The following is an 18,747-nucleotide window of genomic DNA, read 5'->3' on the forward strand; positions in this document are numbered from 1 at the left end:
CTGCGACCGAGAAGCTAAATCCGGAAGCGGCTCAGAGGCGGAGAAGGTGATGAGGTCGTCCACGACGGGGGGGTCCCGAACCGAGGGGTTCGCGGGCAAGCTCTCCAAAAAGAAAGGCGCGCACTCCTCAAGGGAGGGGGGATTAGTCCGAGGGGGCGCTTTCGGGGAGACGTCCAAGCATCGGCCCAAGGCTACGGAGGCCAAGAGGGAGCCGGTGCCCAACAGAGCGCGGTGGGTGCTCTTCACCAGACCCAGGGGACCCCTGTCCGGCCTGGGAGAGCCCGCTGGGGAAGACCCCCCTTCTTCGCTGCCAGAATCTCCCAGCTGAAGAGGAAGTCGTAAGGTATCCTTCACCGAGGAGCCTGTCAAGGAAAAAAAAAAAAAAAAAGTCATTTACAAACCGTGGCTCGAAATGGAACGCGGAGCCGGGGCGGTTATAATGTTCATGCCGTACGATAATGCCAGTGAACGTGACCCGCGGGCCCCAGTTTGGTTACCGTTGTGAGCGGGGGTCGGCGTGGAGGGTCTGTACTCCTCGAAGTCCTCGAAGGATTCTCCGTTCTCGTTGCAGTGTGACACCAACAGCTTGGCTCTCATTGACAAACTGATGGCGTGAAAGCAAACGGGAACCGGTGACCGGAGCTCTTAGAATGGGTCTTGGATTTCAAAGACGTGCGACCTACCTGCTCTCCTGAGGACTGAGGCGCAGGACTTTTGGACTCTTGGGACTTTTGGGGCTCTGGGGCCTCCAGTGGGGGCTCAGCTTCAGGTCTCCATTGGCCTGCTTATGGGACGGGGCCTCCAGGGGCCACGCTGCGCTCAGACCAAAGGACCTGCTGTTGTCACTGGGACTAACTGCGGAAAAACGGGAGCGTCATTAGGAGGAACGCCGCGACACGACCCGGCGGCGTGTGTGACTCAACGGTTCCCTCGGCCGTAGCACGGGAGGAAGCGAGCGTGACGGCAGGATGGGTGAATGCGACTGAGGAGCCGCGCCGATCCTCGCAGGAAGTCAGATAACGTTTGCTTTAAAACATTATTGACAAAGGGCTCGTGCGAGGGCGACGGGAAGTGGAAGGCGGAGGCGGGCGGGGCGTTTGGGGAAAAGGAGGAAACGACGAGTGGGCGGCTGCGGAGGAACGCGAAAGGAGAGCGTCGGAGAAAGACGGCAAAGCGCGACGCGGCGGCCGGACGGCAATCCCGAGTCCGATCCACTCACGCTGGATTGCACGGAAGCGCGGGCCAAACGACGGCGAGGAGCCCGAGCCCAAATCCGGCGAGTTCCGCCTCTTCTCCAGCCCGGGTGATGCCTGCACCGTGATCTTGTGGATGAAATCTGACAACAACAAAAAAGCGCATTTTAATACGGAAACGCACGTCTGAAAATGTCAACTTGTCAGCTGGTTGCATACGTGTTCTTATTTATTTTATTTTTTTTTTTGTCCCGAGAGGACGAGAACATAAAGTGGCCACCTACACCGTTTCCTGGCCAAATACGAAGAAACGATGTGCTTTCCCTCACGCCGGGAGTGGACTGGGCATGTTACAGAAGGAAATTGGAAAGAGGAAATGGGAAAAACAAAGGCCGACGTGGTCGGAGGGAGAGTCGAAGCACAGATGAGGGAGCTGCGGGGGGTGCCGATTCTGAGAGGGCTCAGGTACCGACGGGAGGGGCCGCCCGTTGCACGGAGCTGTAGCTTACGCCGCCAGCGTTTGCTACTCTCGCCAATTGCTCCAAAATGGATTGATAAAAAAATTAAAAATCACTGAAAATGATTTGCTAGTTTCATTTTCTTGAGCAGAGAGAAAAAAAAATAAAAATAAACACGTTGGTGAAACGGGCCATTGAGACCTCGTACCCCGTCCCATCGTAACATGCTTCGGTGCAACAATGTTTCACTCTCTTTTGTTTGATTGGTCAGCAAACCTCGACTGAGTTCATCTTCAAACGGCTTGAAGCGAGCACACTGCGCGGCGCAGAAAATTCTCATCCCTGTATGATGCAGATTTGCACCTCTGGCAGGTGGGTCGGAAACGTACCCCCTACAATAGTGCAGCTGAATTTGCCCTCTAATCGAGGCAAAGACACGGCAGCCGTACGCACCTTGGGGCATGCTAATCTTTTCGCCGTTCTTGCTCTTGAGCTTGTGCTTCTTGAAGGTGCCCTTGCGCTTCTTGACGTTGGGCTTCTCCTGGTTCTGGTTCTGGTTCAGGTGCAGGATGAGAAGGCTGAGCTCGCGCTCGAACACGTCCTGCTCCCACTGGGCGAGCTGCTGCTCGCGCTGCCGCAGGAACTCCTCGTGGGACTTCTGCTCCAGCGCCGCCCGCTTCAGCTCCTCCTCACGACAACGCAGCTCCTGCGCAAAGTAGCGAACATCTGAGAAAAAAAAAAAAAAGTGCAGGGCTGTGCGAAAGGAACCACGTGTGCAAAGTTAAGTCTCCTTGCCTTTTCCTTAGCTCGCAGCTCGTCAAACATGTCCTGAATCTCCAGCTTCCAGTCTTCTTGCAGAGAGTGGAAGGAGTCCTGCGGCATCTCCTCCATCACCTGCTGCTCCAGCGCCGTCAGCTGGGCCAGGATGGAGCCAAAGTTGGGTCTGCGGTGCGGGTCCTGGTCCCAGCACTCTGTGCCGCAAAGGAAACGGATCAAGCATCGAAGTCGTGTTTCCTCAAAGACGGCGGATGACGGGAAAAGAAAATCAACCCGCTTCCAGCGCGGTTTCAATTCTTGTCAAGCTTTTCTTTTAATCGTCAAACGCATGAAACCGGGAAGTCCGAAAATGATTCACCTCCTGAGGTGAAAATGTGATTTGCGCACTTGAGTCGGGCGACCGATGCACCGCCGCAAATCCACGTCTAAATATTATTATTACTTTTGTCCATCTGTGTACGCCAGCCGGACCCACCTGACATGAGCTGAGCGAAGGGTTCGGGACACGTGGAAGGGATGGGCAGCGTCAGCTTGTTGACGGCGACGCCGTACGCCACGGCGAGCCCGTCGATCCCTCTGTAGGGCGCCTCTCCCGTCAGCAGCTCCCACAGCAGGACGCCGTAACTGCGCAAGCAACCGCACACGGCACGCCGCTATCAAGGTGACTTCAGTGCAAACTGTGTCGGGATTGTCAAGTTTGACGCACTTCAACATACGACAAATGAAAATTGGTTATTTGCGACTCGCACTTATAAAACCACAATGGACCTGAATGGGTTTAAAAAAAAAAATTATCCATAAAATTGCACCGGAAAGATTTCTCTTCGTACTCTTTTGCACAACGCAAAGCAATGGCAAACAATTTTGTAACGCGTGCGCACACGCAAGCTTTGCAGCCAAAGAAGAGCCTCCGAACTTGGATCCCCCACACTGTCAATTATCTTTTGTCAGAGCACTGTGGACGCAAAGTAAATGCAGAGTGTACCGGCCCGATGTCCCCACCCACCCCAACACCCCCCCCCCCTTCTTATTTTGGGCTTTAATTACAACCTGTGCGCCGTGCCAGTGCGCAGGCTCACCCTTCTGCACTGGTTGTTTCAGAGGAGAAGGAATTGCGACTCTTTAATTTGGGAGCGGCCTGGCTGCCTGTCGCGCCCTCATTTTGCTCCTTGCGTGAACATGGACACTGGCGGGAGGACGTCGGTGTGGCAAAAAAAATGATTAGACTAGTACGAAGACGATGTTTGTGTGGTTTGCAGCCAGGAGAATCCACTTCCGCAGGCATAAAGAGACAGGTTGTCACTAACTTGCTTGTCAATAGTTTCTCTACCAATGTTAAATTAAATGTATTATTATGAGCAGTCGTCGTAGCAGCTGAACAAAGCATGCTAACATTGATTTGACACGCACACGCGCGCACACACAAAGATGCGCCGGCAGACAAAGGGCTGGTGTGGCGCTCGCTTCTGGGTCATTGCAAGAGACAATGGGTCCGTGCGGTCCACGCGTCCCACAACAAAGCGCTCTGTAGAGACGCGTCATCATCACACGGGCCGCTTATCAATCATCAAGTTGCCCCCCCCCCCCGGCCCTCCCCCTCATACACACACTTTGCCCGACCCCTGAATCCGTTAGAGTCGCTGAAAAAGGCCGAATACAAGTAACAATCACAAAAAACAAAAATGAAAAATCACCTCCAAACATCGCTGCCCTTGGAGAAGGTCGAGGACTTGATCACCTCGGGGGCCATCCAGGCGTAGGTGCCCGCCGTGCTCATCTTGGTGGTCTTGTGCCACTCCCTGGCCAAGCCGAAGTCGGTGATCTTCAGCGTCAGAGCCTCCATGCATTCGTTCTCGATGGGCTGAGCCAGAAGGACTGCGTAAATGTAAGAAACATTCAATCAAATAATGCGACAGAAAATAAAAAATGAAAAAAACGCGCAGGTCATTACGTAAAGGAAACCCTCGCTAAAAAAAACAAAAAAAAAAAACAAAGCTTGTCTCTTGGTTGAGATCTATCATTTCAACATACGTCCTTGACGCCACTTTCTACTTTGCTATTACCCAGGGCTTTGGCACCATGTTAGGCTTGACAGAAAAAGCACCAAAATATCCAGAAAACCGCCAAAAAAAAAAAATAAACAATTCTTTTCATTGTATTTAATTATGTTTTTATTGTTCCATTTATTCATCAAAAAATGGGGATGTCGTGGGGGCTTTTTGGAATGGCTTTCATCTGGGAGATGTTTTGACGCGCTTGAAATCAACTCACAACCGGCACCAGTGGCGCATTTTATCATCAACGCGGCCCCCCCCCCCCCCGTGCGTGTCTAATCCTGCGTTGCGCCGCGTCGTCCGGAGGCGCCGCTTTTGACGTCGCGAAGAGAAGCGTCACAAAAGGTTTTGTTGTCCGCTCGGGATGGGCGCGTGCGTGTTCCGAGAGCGCGATGGAGGCTTCCAAACAGGCAAACAGCAAAATGACATTTAGCAGCCTCAGCACACATTCTTCTTCTGCTTCCTGAGTCGAGGCAGAGGGCACCCGCGGGTCAGCCTTCCTCGCCACCGCCGCCGACCGCGGGACACCCAAAGCGCCACGTTATCCCCTTTCCTCGCGCGTCATGGCGGCGTCCTAATGTCAACTAGGAAAGTTTTGTTGTGGTTTTTTTTTTTTTTTTTTGCCGAGTCAAGTGACTGGAGTCCACCATCGCCGGAAAGTTGCGACCCCCCCCCCCCCCCCCGCATGGCTCCGGAGTGGGCTTGGCAGCCAACTTAGGAGACCCCAGAATTTTGTCTCAACACATTGCACCCAACAGACACAGCAGCGCGCCAACGACCTGACGCGTCTTGCCCAGACAAGCCGAAGCGACGACGTCGGCCTCGACAACACCGTGACAGATCGCCGTGGCAACGCGAGCGTGTTTGGTTTTGTTTTTGCCGCTGCGCGGAACACGAGCGCGTGTGTCAGTTATCGGACTGACTCAATCGAATCAACGCAGTCAGGGATTTGCGCACAAGATGAGCGTTCGGCTCGCCGCATTTCATAACGCGATTGTGATTCAACTCCGGCTTCTGAGATGCGACGGGATATTTACAGGGAACTCAAGACGTCATGACCAGTCCATTGGCGTTTTTGAGGAAGTTGAGCACAAAGCCTGCAGGGTAGTGTTTGCGTTATGCTATTTTTTTTTAAGGCTCTTCTCAGCACACATGAGAATGCCTAATTGTCATCTAATGATGAAAACCAATTATGACCATCCCACACGCTGCTCAACATGCCCCCCCCCCACATCCCCCGCCCCTGTCGTTTTCGACCACTCCGGTCGCTCCGCCCCTCCCTCCCCTTGTGGCCCCGCGCCCGTAGGCGAGCGGAGCATTCTGCCGGGGCGGGGGCTTTCCCCGGAAAGAACGGGAGCTTTGTCCCCGCCGAGGGACGGGCCGGCCGGCGCTGACAGACAGACTGGTGACCTCGGACCGGACCGAGCGGTGAGGCGGAGCGAAAGCCGCCTTAAGTCTCCAAGATGTCAGCTTGCAGGTGGTTTAGATTGCCGTTTCCCAAGCGGTAAGCCACGGCAGCAAATTATCCAATTTCATTTTATTGCTGCTAAACCGAGTTGATTTTTAAAAATTCTCATCTATGATCCATTTGCTATAAATATATGCCACCGAAATAGAGTGACAGGCAAAATAATTCGATCGAGGTCCACCCACAATTAGTGAAAACCTGCACTATGTATATACATATTTTTTAATACCCCCTTCCCTTACACTTCCAATACTAATACATAAATTTAAAAATAAAATTTTGAAACTAACATTCTTTGTGAACACAGGAGTGTCACCTTGTGAGTGTCTGGCCGTGAGCTGTGGCTGACAGCAGCTCCTGAGGGAGTGTGCTTTGTTGTTTGAAGTTTATTATTTTTATTATTCTCTCTTGTGTTCAACAAATGGCAATAAAGTCATCCGTCTCATTACTGTCATGTATATGAAAACAACGAACTGGCGACCACCATCCATGGAGAAGGTGCACAAATTCCTGAGGAAGGCGGCCATTAATGATTGTTAATGCAAAGTACCCCCCCCTGCACACACACACACACACACACACACACACACTCAAAATGGTAACTTATTAACAAGCTCGCGGTACTCGAGTGTCAAACCCGAGCGACCTGGAGACTTCCCCAGGAGCGACGCTCTCACTGGGTCAAATCCGAACAAAAAAAAAAAAAAAAAAAAACCAGGAAAGTCCCTTTTGAGCACTCGTTTGCCTTTTGCGCCACATCTGAAAAAGGGCACACGACACCCAAAACGGACATCTCCAGCTACTCCTCACGTGTTTACGGGCGTATATTTGTGACCTCCAAAAATTTTGTGGAAGTGACAGTGGTATCTCTCGGGAAGGGGACAGGTCAAAGGTCAAATTTCCACGACGCGTGCACAACATAGCCATCGGTCATCGGCGGATGGCAGCGTGATGACGCCGCGTCCGAACGGGGGACATTTTGGCCACCTTGCGTCGGACACCAGGCGTGGGAATACGCAACGGCGCAACTGGATGAAACGCAGCAATTGCGAAGTTGCACTCGTCCGAAAAGGCCCCGCGCCAATGGCGCCTAAAATGGCCTCCGCGTAACAGCGACGCGGTCCGCCCGATTAAACATTAACACGCGCAGGGGATGTTTGCGGCGTGCATTTGCCGGAGGCATAATCTGCTCAATCGTGGAACGTGAAAATAAGATGCACAAAATCAAACTGACCTCTTCCTGAAAGAGAAGGGGAAGAGGGGGGGGGGGGAGGTCAAAGAGTTGCAAGCACTTGGCGTGGAAATTTACCAGCGCAGTTTTACGGCATGGAGGGAGGAGCTATTTTAAGGGAGGTTATTCTGAAGATTTTTTGACAATGCCGTTTTTTTTTTTTTTTGCATCTTTCGTTACTGGAAACGAGGTGAATGCCGAGTTGGCACACACGCGCACCTTCCCCAGGTTTGCCGGGGCGGTTAGTTCGGACCTTCAAAGTAAACCCAGTCGGCAAAAGGCGTCTCTTTTTCCACCCTCAACTGTTCGACAACGGGATTAAATATTCTAAACTACAAGAGGCGATGTATATATTTCATAGATTTCTCAACTCTCATTTTTTTTTTTTTTGTCCAAAGCAGGCAAATAACATGTCATTTCCAAAGTCAAGTGGCCGGCAGTGGAAACAAACATGCAATTTAATCTAAGTCGGTCTTAAAATAAGATTTGACTGTTTGCTACACTCCCCTGACGTCCGCTCTCCGTAGAAGATAGGAAAACGCTTGAGGAAGACAGAATGCAAAAGAGGCAACCTCGAGCTACGACGGAAGAGTCCAAATTGACAAAACGCAATCGATTCGAGGCCCAAACAAAGTGAATATGTCATCGTCATCATCATCATCATTATAAAAAGGACACACAGAAAAAAAGCAGAGAGAGTAATTGCTCAAGTGCAAGCGTTGTATTACAAAAATACTCACTATATTGTCTAATACACGCAATATAGTAAACGTAGCATCATAATAAAATTTGAAAAAAGTGCCCAGTCACTTTTTTTGAGAGTCAATTGTTGACATGGGTGGCGGTCGCCACAATGCATCCTGGTCCGCTTTTGTCACAAAATGGCGACGGCAGAAAAGGAGAACTGCTCTTAGGGAACTCGTGGCGTAATCGATTACATTCGCCGCGGCTCCCGTCCATTTGCGTCACTTTTTGGTTTGATTTCAGCGTTTTTTTTTTTTTTTTGTGCAACGACAGCCAGTTCGCGCGGCACGACAACAGGATATTGCACAGCGTCGTCGCAGGCCAGCGGCAGCGCAGACATGTCGGGGCAGACGCGTAAAACTAAAGAACAGGGACCGGGGAGAGGTGATAGGATCTGGTGCGCGCACAGAGACCGGGTTTGTGTTCTTGTTTTCGCCGCTCTCGCTTTCGGAGGCTTCGGCGAGCCCCGCGGGTCTCCCGAAACCAGGGCCAGGAGGCAAAGTCATCGCACTCCAACCAAGCTGGAGTCAGTTTGAGGGCTGAGATGAGGACGGATCTGGGTTTCAATACAGAATGCTTGGCGTGGGGGAAGGGGGGAAGGGGGGGGGGGGCTTTTCGGACCGGGGGAGATACAATCACAGAGCTGACAGTGTTTGTATGCAGCCTGGCAGGAATGATAATAACAGAGGGCAGCTTGTTGTAAAACTCAGGTGGCTGAGTGCAAAGCGACGGGTGACTTTAGAAGCGCTACGTCCGCCGCTTTAACGACATTTCCCGGCATCAAAGTCCAAATCGAACTCGCAAGCCCCATCTCAAATTCTTGACCTTTGCTGCAAAGGCGTGGTATTTGGTTCTATCAACAACGCATATTTGCAGGCCTCGCGGCGGCCGCCGGTGCCGAGAGGCCTCGTCTGACTTTTACAGAGCCGGTAAAATCAGCGGGCAGCAAAGCAGTACGCGGACGGACCGGACCTTTTCGGTATCGGTCGGTCACGAGTAACCGTTGCGGAGGGTGGCTTAAAGGTTCCGTCGAGGAACCTCAAATTCAAATGACCAAAGAGCAAACGTCATTCCACGTGACCGAGACAAGACGCGACGGTACAGATGCAAAAGCGGAAGGTAAAAAAAAAATATTTGCCGACACCGACGAATGATAAAACAAAGTCTCTCGCCGTGCAGCCCGGTAGAATTTGGGAACGGCGGACGTCGACGCGCCCTCAATGTTGATTGGGCTCACTGACCTCTGCGCTACTGCACGCGAGTCAACAGCTCCAGCAGGGTACCAGCCTTGCGGTAAACCTTTAAAAAGCTTCTAAACACGTCCTTGTAAACACCACCGAGGTACGGAGGAGAACCGTGTCAGTCAGTCCATTGACGACGCTCCGCCGGCCGGGTTCGCGTCCGTCTAAAACCTTAACGGAAAACTGAAGAAATTAGAAAAACGAAAATAAGGTCTAAAGGGGACGCAGAAATATTTTGTGGCCTCTGTTAAAAAAAAAAAAAAAAAAAAATCATAGACTTGTGGCTTTCAGGCACATGTTTGAAGTCTTTCTGTAACACTAACACAAGATGGCCTCAAAGCCCTGGATAATAAGTGATTGTTAAATCGGTGTCAAGGAAGGTCTTTGTATGTCGACCGGAGTCGGCGAGCGCGCCAGCGACGGAGGACTTACTGTTGTTGGACTTGAGGTCTCTGTGGATGACGGGGACGATGGCCTCGCTGTGAAGGTACAGCATCCCGCGAGCGATCTGCACGGCCCAGTTGACGAGGACGTGCGGCGGGATGCGGCGGCCCGCCAGCGCCCGGCTCAGCGGCCCGCCCGAGGCGTACTCCATGATGAGGCACAGGTTGGGCTCCTGCAGACAAACGCCTTTCAGGGCGATGATGTTGGGGTGGGTGAGCATGGCGAAGAGGCGCGCCTCCTGCCGGACGTTCTGCGCCGTCACGCTGATGTCCTCGTCCGGGTCCTGGCGGGCGGCCTTCACCGCAACCAGCGCTCCCCTCCACGTCCCGCGGTACACCTTCCCGAAGCCGCCGACCCCGATCACCTCCTGGAGGCTGAGTTCCCGGAAATTCACCACGGCGGGTTCGAAGTCGCCCACCACGGCGGGGCCCAGCTCGTTGACCACGCCGCTGCCCGGGAGCTTCCCGTAGCCGCTGGGCTTGAAGGAGCCGTAGTTGGAGGGGAAGATCCCCACCTTGTTGTTGACCTTCCCCGCCCACCAACCTTCATCGCCGGATATCTCAGAGTCCAGGGAGAGGACCTCCACCAGGTCACCTTTCCGGAGGGTGAGCTCGTCTTTGCAGGACGCCTCATAGTCGAACAACGCCGTCCACACGGGGTTGGTGAAGTTGCCTTTTTGCGATTGCTCCAAGTTCTTCCAGTTGGACAGCGGGCCTCGGCTGAATATGTTCTTCAGCGGCTCCATGGAACCGCCGACGCTTGCTTCGACTGGACCCGACTCTGTCCCCTGAGGGTTTGAAAATAAAGTACAAAGGAGTACTTTATCGCGCCTCGGTCCCTTTCCCGTCCGTCTTGTTGGTTCATCAGGGATCGGTGAAACGTTCAAAAGAGAGGATCGACTGGAAAAATCTAAACTAGCGGCGCTGACGGCTGGACTGGACGTGAAACGGACCTGCGCGGCGTCATCGGGGCCAGGTCAGGACGGTGGGAATTTGGGTCGCTTGCAAATTCGCCGTCGTGCGGTTTCAAGTCAGGCGCTGCGCGGTTTCCCAACACATGGTTAGAGCACAATATAATGGGACGTAATCACCAGCCTCGATTTCTCACACTCATCATGAGAGGGTCGGTGCTTTACTTTGCCACCTGTTCTTTAAGGTATACTTATCCAGGCTTGGTTCGAGACTGCTATTTAAGAGTAGAATGATACAAAATAAAAACCTTTACAAGAATTTCTTTCTTCTTTCTTCTGAAATTCTTGTTAAATTACAAGTTCAAGACTGCGAATGATAGCTAAAAATGTTCTCCAAGATTTCCTGAATCGACTCAAGTCCGTCTTCAAGTATATATATATATATATTTTTTTTTTTATTTTAAGGCATTAAGTAGAGTTGAAAACTGCTGTTGAAGGCTGAAATATTGAGGGGACGTCGAATCGCCGACAGGAGTTCGTCGAGGGTTTCGGATTGGACCGTTTCAACATTTCTGTAGAACACAGCTAAAGACACTAAGCCTCACCAAAAAAAAAAAAAAAAAAAAAAAAATGTTCATCGATGCTTCCAAAGTGGACTCTTGAGGTCTCCTTTCAAGTCTTTTTGGGGCCATTAAATAATTTGAAAACTGCTATTTGAAGTGGGGGGGGGGGTCAATTAGCTGACAACTGGACTCTGAGTTTTTTGTTTTTTTTTTTTAAGTATTTTTAGCCATTAAGTGGAGTGGGCCAGCACAAGCAGGAAGCGCAGAGGAGTGGAGAGAAGAATAGCAGGAAAAGGGAGCATTCAGTCGAGCCGGCCCAGTGTTTTTACCACAATTTTCAGAAAGGGGGGGTCGGGGTGGAACTCTGCGCATTTCCACTCCCCTCCGCGAACTTCAGGCAAAGTGTCAATAAAAAAATATATATATAAATTAAAAAAAAAAAAATCCCACATAAAGCACGACAACACGAGTTAGTGACGGCTTCCCAAACAACATGCCGGCCCTTATCTTTCCAAAGTCGCGGACCTCATCCTCGTCATCCTCGCGGTGCTTCTTCCTTCCTGAGCGGTGTCGAGGAGCCGCTCCGGTCCGCTGAGCTGCTCGAATTCACCAAGGGAGTTTCCCCGTGTGAAAAACGGCGTGAATCCCATCGAGAGCGTGTTATTTGTATTCCGTTCCCTTGCTCCGTTGGACTTCGAAACAAGTTCTACGTTCGCCTTCGAGAGGGGTGGGGAGTCGCAACTTTTTTTTTTTTTCTTTTTTTTATTCTCCCTTCCCCGGCCGGAAGTCAGGTGACAGGAAACCGTCAAGTCGCACCCGCAGAAAAACGTGCGCGTCCGGCGACGACTTTCAAAATAAACACGAGTCGCGCTCGAACCTGAAAGTAGAAATCAAATAAACAATAGTATGAGTCAAAGTGGATAACCTCCAAACACAACCGTATCATCTTTTAAATATCGTTTAATCGCGTTTTGGAAACTTCACGCAGCTGCAAAACTAAACAACCAAAAGCCAAATCATATTTATCTTCTAAAATATATGGAAGATGCAGTGTTTGATTTAATTATTATTATTATTTTTTTTTGGTCCTCTGTCAACGTGTTGCCAACTTTGATCGTAGCTCATTTCTCACGATTCAAACAATGCAAATTGTATCTAGCTTCAGAAAAAAAAAATGATATTTCAACGTGGACGCCTAAAAATGCTGAGATTTCAACTGGAATGTTTGGAAAATAAAGATGGAGAACCCTTTGGCCCCAAGCCGGCTGCTGTGTGGAAACTGTGCGGCTTCCTCCCAGTGGCCCCTTCCACGGGTTCCCTTGCTCCCTCTGCCCTCCCGTTTCCTTTCTTCACGACAGCAGTTTTAAAAACAAACTAAAGTGCCGTACGTCCGCCGCGGCAGCAAACTCGAACGATAACGCTTCAAAATGGCCTCGCGCCGTCAAATTGGGGGATACGGTCATCGAGATACAGTTCAGTTGTATTTAACTTTTGAATGGACGTGTCCTCTTTAAGAGGGGCGTGTTGTTCAAACATTTATTTAGGGACAATTTATGTACCTCACAAACCGGGCACGGGGGAAAAAAATAACAGCGCCATAAATTAAAATGACTTTTTTTTTTTATTTAATCCGTACAAAATAATGTTAAAATGTTTACAATTTGACATGGACGTAAAGGGGAACCTCGTGTCTACTTAATTTATTAAAAGTAGTCAGAATAAAAAAGGGGGGGGGGCATCATGCATCAACATCAACAAAACTCAGAAGAAAAGAGGGTCTGAATAGAAATGGGCAAAACATAAAAAAAAAAAAATTATGATTCAGTTTGTCAATTGATGGGCATTCAGGAGACAATTTTATTAAACAAAAAAATAAAGGGGGGGGGTCTTCAAGGTGTTGTGTGCATTGTGGTCAAGGTCATTTTTTTTTTTATTGTTTTGGGGGGTTGGGAGTAAATATATGAATTAAAAAGAGCAAAAAAAAAAAGAAAAAGAAAATGAAAGAGAGAAGCCAGAGAGTGACAGACCAAACCGATCCCATCTGTAAGCAAAAAACAAAACATAGGAAAAAAAAAAAGGACATTTCTGAATAATAATCAAAACTGAGCTCCTTAAAAATATCCAGGTTGGATTCTCGTCTACAATGAAATAAAAGCTGTAGTTTAAAAGAGAAGAAAATTAAAACGCAATATACAACCGGCTTTTTTTTTTTTTCTCCCCCCTCCAGCGGCCTCTCGCCGATGAAGAGTCTTTTGCTCCGAGCGACCGCCGTGGGAGCAACTTCAACTAAAAAGCTGCGTGCGGATGGCGAGGAAAAAAAAAGGGGAGCTATGAGTCATAGTCTTCCTCGTCGTAGTCCTCGTTTTGTTGGAGCGCGGCCGGCGGCGGGGGCGGCGCGGCGCTCATCAAGGAGGGGTGCGGGGCGAAGGTCACGGCGCCCCGGGGCTGCGCCGGGGACGAGCCGTCCCCCGAGACCGCGTTGGCCGGGTGCGTGTACTTCGGGGGCGCGCCGGCGCTGCGGGCGACGCACGCGGAAACAAAGACGCACAAAAATATTTGATGAGTTTAAAATGTTTAAGGCGCTCGCGGTTTTTGTCCCCGACGCGTTCGAGGCCGTACCTGTGGAACCTGGATACAGCCTGCAGATTTGTGCTTGATTGAGAGCCGTCCTCTTCGTCCCCATCTGTCTCGCTGTCTTCAGAGTCGTCCTTTTGCCCGAAAACGCGACACAAATGCTCAGACGCCGCGACGCGACGGAGCGGCCTCGCTTCGACGGCAACGAATCCTCACCTCTTGCTCCGACTCGGTACCGGACAACTTCTTGTCCTTGCCTTTAGAGCCAGCTCCTCCATTTTTGTGAGCCGACCCCGGCTTCCGACCCCTGTCGGAGAAGAGCAACACCATCGGCCACAAGTTTATCCATCCGTCCGCTTTCTTTGCCGCTTATCCTCACGAGGGTCGCGGGGGAGTGCCGGAGCCTATCCCAGCTGTCAAGGGGAAGGAGGCGGGGTGCACCCTGAACTGGTTGCCAGCCAATCGCAGGGCACATGAAGACGGAGAAATCGCACTCACAATCCCACCCAGGGGCAATTTTGAGTTTCCAATTAATCTTTTTCTTTCGGCTTGTCCCGTTAAGTCGCCACAGACAGCATGTCATCTTTTTCCGTCTAAGCCTATCGACCCACCTGACCCAAGTGTCCGATGATGTTGCATGTTTGAAACCGGAGTACCCACAGAACACCCACGCAGGCACGGAGAGAACATGAAAACCCCACACAGGCGGGGCCGGGATTGAACCCGGGACCTCAGAACTGTGAGGCCAACGCTTTACCGCCAACAAAAGCTTATTTAAAAAAAAAAAAAAAAAAAAAAAGACCTTCACACACCTACGGGGCACCTTTTCACCCGCCGCCTCGGTGTGGTTCTCGTCCCCCTCGCCCTGCATGTCCGGCACGGTCGCCACCAAGTCTTTCAAGAAGTCAAACTGCTGCTCCAGCTCGATGCACTGCTTTCTATTCACACAGATTCAGACTCATCTTCCAAAAATAGGTGACACGACAGCGGCGCAAAATAACGCAAATAGGGCGAGAGTGGGGCGGACAACTTACAAGTGTGACGTCGTCATGGTCTTTGCGTTCTTGGACTGGGTGACGTGACAGGCCTTGGTGAGCAACGACTCCAAGAAAAGCTCCAGGGCTCTTGCTGATGCAGCGTCAAGGAATCTCCTGTGAACTGACGCCCAATTTGCTTTCCCGCAACTCAGCGGGGTTCCGCAGGGCCACTGTGCTATCTGCTGCAAGCATTCAAAAGCGGGGTTGCAGGGGCAAATCTGAAGCTTGCTTGTACCGCTCACACACACAGACGCAAAAAGTCAACCAAGTGACGTTTCCGAATTCGAAAAACCTTCAAATTGAAGAAATTACAAATCGAGGCACCTCTGTACTCCCACGAAATGTGCTTGTTGTAATCAGGAAGAAGCTAACTTTTTATTCCCCCCGTGTACATTTAAGTTCGATGCGGGGTTCATTCCTGTTAATTGCCTGAATACAATTATTATTGTTCGGCACTAAGGATACAAATAATAACAGGTACTGCTGCTGCCACTTTGCCGATTTCTTCATCCGTCTGCATAATCTTTTTAATCCTTGCCTGGGGGGGAAAAAAAGGATAAAAAAATAACTTCGAGGTTGATGAGACGTTAAGACACAAACAAAAACGTTCACAAGTGCAGCTCGCCATGCTAAAAACAATGCTAAATCATAGCGAACGCGAAATACGTTACATGACATAAATGGAAGTACATGACCGCGTTTCAAAGTGCTTTGGCTTTCTTTTTTTTAATTAAAAAAAAAACCCAAATCAAGCCAAGTACAACATTTGCCGAATAAAGTGAACAATTAACAAGTTCGCAATTCCACAGCTTAGCTCATGTTTGTTAGCTGCTCCCGACACCGGCGACGCTAAGGCGTTCCGCTGACTTACCGGTGGAAATCTCGCGTTGTATTTCTTCTTTTTGCTCGGCATTGTTCAGCAAACTTGGTGGTTAACGCACAAGGGGAGGTGGGGGAGGGAGGGAGAGGAATGGAATACTTAGTCCGGGGTAATGAAAACGTCCACCGGCGCGCAAATAGCTCCGCGACAGTTCTGGCAGGGCTAAGCAGTTAGCTTAGCACGTTAGCACGCTGTCGTCGTCACGCTCCTGCTTGCCTGCGTCGCTTGATGCCCGCAGGGTCCTGACGCACGACGGGTTCAATCATATTTTTTTTTTCACTTTATGTACAAGTCATAAATTGTTCCATTTCAACCAGATTTTTTTTTAAAAAATCTGACTCTGTCAATTTTCACTATCCTCCTCCATCAATCCACCTTCGAAATATCAATTTCATTCGTGGAATACTGTTTTAAGACAAAAACGGAAATACTACACAATTTTATCACTCCTTTATAAAAAATAAATAAATAAACCAAACAGCGCCTCCCAGAGGCCGGAGATTATTTTCCAGGAAAACACGCGTTTGTTTTGACGTTTGCCTGAAAGCCGGATATCCACATTTAACACAAAAAAAGGGTAATAGTTTATGCACTCTTCGCATTCATCCGTTCATAAGGGGTTATCATGGTTTCCAGGAGCTGATATTCACAATTCATCAACAACGGTTTCACGACAAACGAGGGGGTGACAACACGAGCAAGCGTTTGCTAATGTAGCTATTAAAGTCTTTCACTTTCGTCGACTTCTATTTGTACATATTTAATCACCAATTAAAGTGGGAGAATATATTTTTGTCTGATTTCAATTGTTGGAAAAGCTGTATATATTCCTGGCCTTTTGCACGAAATGTGGTTACTATCTGCTAGTGGATGCAGTATTAGCTACAAGTATTGTACTTGTGTCACGCTAGTTGAAGTAGAAGTACCGATTCAATGCTTTTACTTTAATAATATTAAAAAAGGATACAGTAGTGTAGACAATGCCCGGTTTGATAAATCGCCATTTCCTGCACGTAAGACAGTCAACTTTATTAATTTCTGGACAAAGAAGAAAAAAGATCCGTATATCATGTTGCATGCTAGCTTAATAATAATCTTTTTTTTTTTTTAAGAAGTAACATCATGGAGGATAAAGCGGAGTCCCCGTTAGGTGACACGGACCTCAACTTCCCAGCAGAGACCCACGCCGCCGAGGCCATGGCGGCAGACATGGACCCTTGGATCGTGTTTGATGCCCGAAGGACCCCCAGGTCGGAGTTTGACGACTGGCTAGAGAGCAACAAGCCATCGCGGGTGACCAGATACGGCGACGAGGAGCGCGACTTCAAACCGGTGGGCTGGATTGCGGTGAGGGGCCCGGACTTCTGCCCCTGCACGGGGGAAGTGGTTGCGCTCCAGGAGAGCTGGGAGAAACTGGTGGCCAGCGGGCGGGCGATCAACTTCCAGAACGTGAAGGAGCTAGCCCAGAACCACGGCGTCCTCTCGGGCAAGTGGCTCATGCACCTGGACCCCGGTTTCAAGGTGGACCACGCCTGGGAGTGCGTGGCCAGAGCCACGCTGGACGGCAAGATCTGGAGCGTCAAAGTCAGTCCGTACAACCCCGACAAAGTTGACAGGCAGGTCATCTGCGTCTACAACCGGAATTTCACCGACGAGGGCGAAGTGGTCCGGCTGGACGCTCAGATCCGAGCCACGGGGGTCAAGTGCCCTCTGGTCTACAAGCCGGACGTCTACACGCACCTGGGAATCTACCGGAACAACCGCTGGAATCTTTGTCCCACCATCTACGAGAGTAAATTCAACCTGGAATGCGTGCCCAGGCGCTCGCAAATTGTCAACAAAGTCACCAATCTGGATGTCACATTGTGACATTTTTTTTTTTTTCATTCATGCATGATTGAGACTGCACTTTCACAAGATTTTAATTTTTTTTTTTTTTTTTTTGGGGGGGGGAACCTGCCTTGTTTGTGCTGATTTACTTTGGCTAATCTTCATTCCTCTCCTTTCCAGTGCGTGCCTCCATCTTTCTAGTTGTTTCTCCGCCTTCTCCCTGCAGATCACAAAATGTGCGAACATCGTGGTCCAAGGGGATTCCAGTCTAACCTTGTCTGTCAGCCTATCCATTACTACCACAAACAGGAAGGGGCTCAGTGCGGAATCCTGATGCAGTCCCACCGCCAGCTGTCTTTCCATTTGTCATTCTGTTCAGTGCCTTTCTAACTTCCCCCTTACTAATCGTTGCCACTTCTACTCTACCTTCTGTCCCATTTTCTTCATTCATTAACTTCTCAAAGTACTCTTTCCATCTACTTAGCACACTACTGGCACCAGTCAACATATTAAAATCAAAATAAAATAAATAAAAGTCACCCACTCAACTCACTTTTTACCGAAATGCCACAAGATGGCAGCAGAGCACCATTCTTGGCAAAAGGAAAATAACTCACGTACTTTTTTTTTTTTTACATTAAAATGCCAAAAGATAGCAGGTCGTAGCACAAAGCGCAAATAACAGCAAAGGTTTTACATGGTTTGAAAAAAAAAATCGATTACAACATTTACATTCCCATCAGAACACTTTTATTACAAACTTCCAAGTGTTTTTGCAAACCTACAATGTAAATGTCGACAAACATATTTGCAGTTTTATGGTAAATGTGATTTTGCTCCCTGTATTTAAAATACAGAAGTAGCTATTGGATGAAATAAAAAATTGTGCTGGGAAACCAGTCACTAATTTCGAGTCACTCATCTCCAAACATTTTTTTTTTTTTAAATTCAAAAATGAAGGTGCTCTCATTAAATAAATCGGCGATTCCCAATCAGCGTGCTCCGGCACGACAGGCCCGATTTGTGCCGAAGGTCCCGAACGGCAGAAGTTCAGTTGCCCGTTCAACAGGGTAAATTCTGGGGACTGCGCACCTGAAAAACGCACTGGGTGAGGCCAGCACCGAGCGCCACGACCCGGACGCAGTTCAACTGAGTTCTGCCCTGCCTGAGATCATTCACAAGCTCCAAAATTGCACCGACGATATGTGGCGATCATTTTTATTGACAAGTATTGAACAATTCTGACATTTTTTTTTTTTTACGTCTATAAAAGTGTATGGGTTGGCGCGAAGGTTGGGAAACTGCAATAAATGACGCAATAATGGGAAGATACCATCAAACAA

At 49.5% G+C, this 18,747-nt stretch overlaps 3 protein-coding genes across 5 annotated transcripts in view; 1 reads left to right on the forward strand and 2 right to left on the reverse strand.

Annotated features, from left to right (window-relative positions):
- LOC133494698 (mitogen-activated protein kinase kinase kinase 11) overlaps positions 1–11,848 on the reverse strand; it is a 14,169-nt gene extending 2,321 nt beyond the window's left edge. Inside the window, exons 1-10 of the mRNA XM_061808759.1 lie at positions 11,609–11,848; positions 9,599–10,397; positions 4,123–4,303; positions 2,904–3,052; positions 2,447–2,622; positions 2,105–2,357; positions 1,220–1,336; positions 684–855; positions 498–604; positions 1–362 (exon numbers count right to left, since the gene is read on the reverse strand). The exon at positions 1–362 is cut by the window's left edge and continues 190 nt beyond it. Coding sequence (XP_061664743.1) covers positions 1–362; positions 498–604; positions 684–855; positions 1,220–1,336; positions 2,105–2,357; positions 2,447–2,622; positions 2,904–3,052; positions 4,123–4,303; positions 9,599–10,355 — 2,274 coding nt within the window. The 5' untranslated portion in view covers positions 10,356–10,397; positions 11,609–11,848. The remainder of the gene's footprint in view (positions 363–497; positions 605–683; positions 856–1,219; positions 1,337–2,104; positions 2,358–2,446; positions 2,623–2,903; positions 3,053–4,122; positions 4,304–9,598; positions 10,398–11,608) is intronic.
- Positions 11,849–12,920: 1,072 nt separating this feature from the next.
- On the reverse strand, positions 12,921–15,881 carry drap1 (DR1-associated protein 1 (negative cofactor 2 alpha)). The gene is made up of 7 exons (XM_061809184.1): positions 15,566–15,881; positions 15,160–15,232; positions 14,692–14,785; positions 14,470–14,595; positions 13,874–13,964; positions 13,703–13,791; positions 12,921–13,598 (listed from the first exon to the last, which is right to left on the reverse strand). Exons 1-7 carry the CDS (start codon positions 15,605–15,607, stop codon positions 13,412–13,414), a joined length of 702 nt encoding a protein of 233 aa, XP_061665168.1. The 5' UTR covers positions 15,608–15,881; the 3' UTR covers positions 12,921–13,411.
- Positions 15,882–16,052: 171 nt separating this feature from the next.
- c21h11orf68 (chromosome 21 C11orf68 homolog) lies at positions 16,053–17,943 on the forward strand. Of its 3 annotated transcripts, none has more exons than XM_061809181.1 (2): positions 16,053–16,151; positions 16,687–17,943. In XM_061809181.1, exon 2 carries the CDS (start codon positions 16,697–16,699, stop codon positions 17,441–17,443), a length of 747 nt encoding a protein of 248 aa, XP_061665165.1. In that variant the 5' UTR covers positions 16,053–16,151; positions 16,687–16,696; the 3' UTR covers positions 17,444–17,943. The 3 variants fall into 3 exon arrangements, with proteins under 3 accessions (XP_061665165.1, XP_061665166.1, XP_061665167.1); XM_061809182.1 differs by lacking the exon at positions 16,053–16,151 and adding an exon at positions 16,186–16,287; XM_061809183.1 differs by lacking the exon at positions 16,053–16,151 and adding an exon at positions 16,196–16,287 and having other exon boundaries at positions 16,690–17,943.
- Positions 17,944–18,747: the final 804 nt, after the last annotated feature.

Source organism: Syngnathoides biaculeatus, chromosome 21 (genome assembly GCF_019802595.1).
Source record: "Syngnathoides biaculeatus isolate LvHL_M chromosome 21, ASM1980259v1, whole genome shotgun sequence".
Lineage (NCBI taxonomy): Eukaryota > Metazoa > Chordata > Actinopteri > Syngnathiformes > Syngnathidae > Syngnathoides > Syngnathoides biaculeatus.

Coding starts and splice junctions, on each gene's coding strand:
- drap1 (XM_061809184.1), bottom strand. CDS start 15,607: ATGCCGAGCAAAAAGAAGAAATACAACGCGAGATTTCCACCG. Junction 15,233..15,565: donor ACAACGCGAGATTTCCACCG/GTAAGTCAGCGG, acceptor TTTCCCCCCCAG/GCAAGGATTAAAAAGATTAT. Junction 13,965..14,469: donor GGTGAAAAGGTGCCCCGTAG/GTGTGTGAAGGT, acceptor CTTCTCCGACAG/GGGTCGGAAGCCGGGGTCGG.
- c21h11orf68 (XM_061809181.1), top strand. CDS start 16,697: ATGGAGGATAAAGCGGAGTCCCCGTTAGGTGACACGGACCTCAACTTC.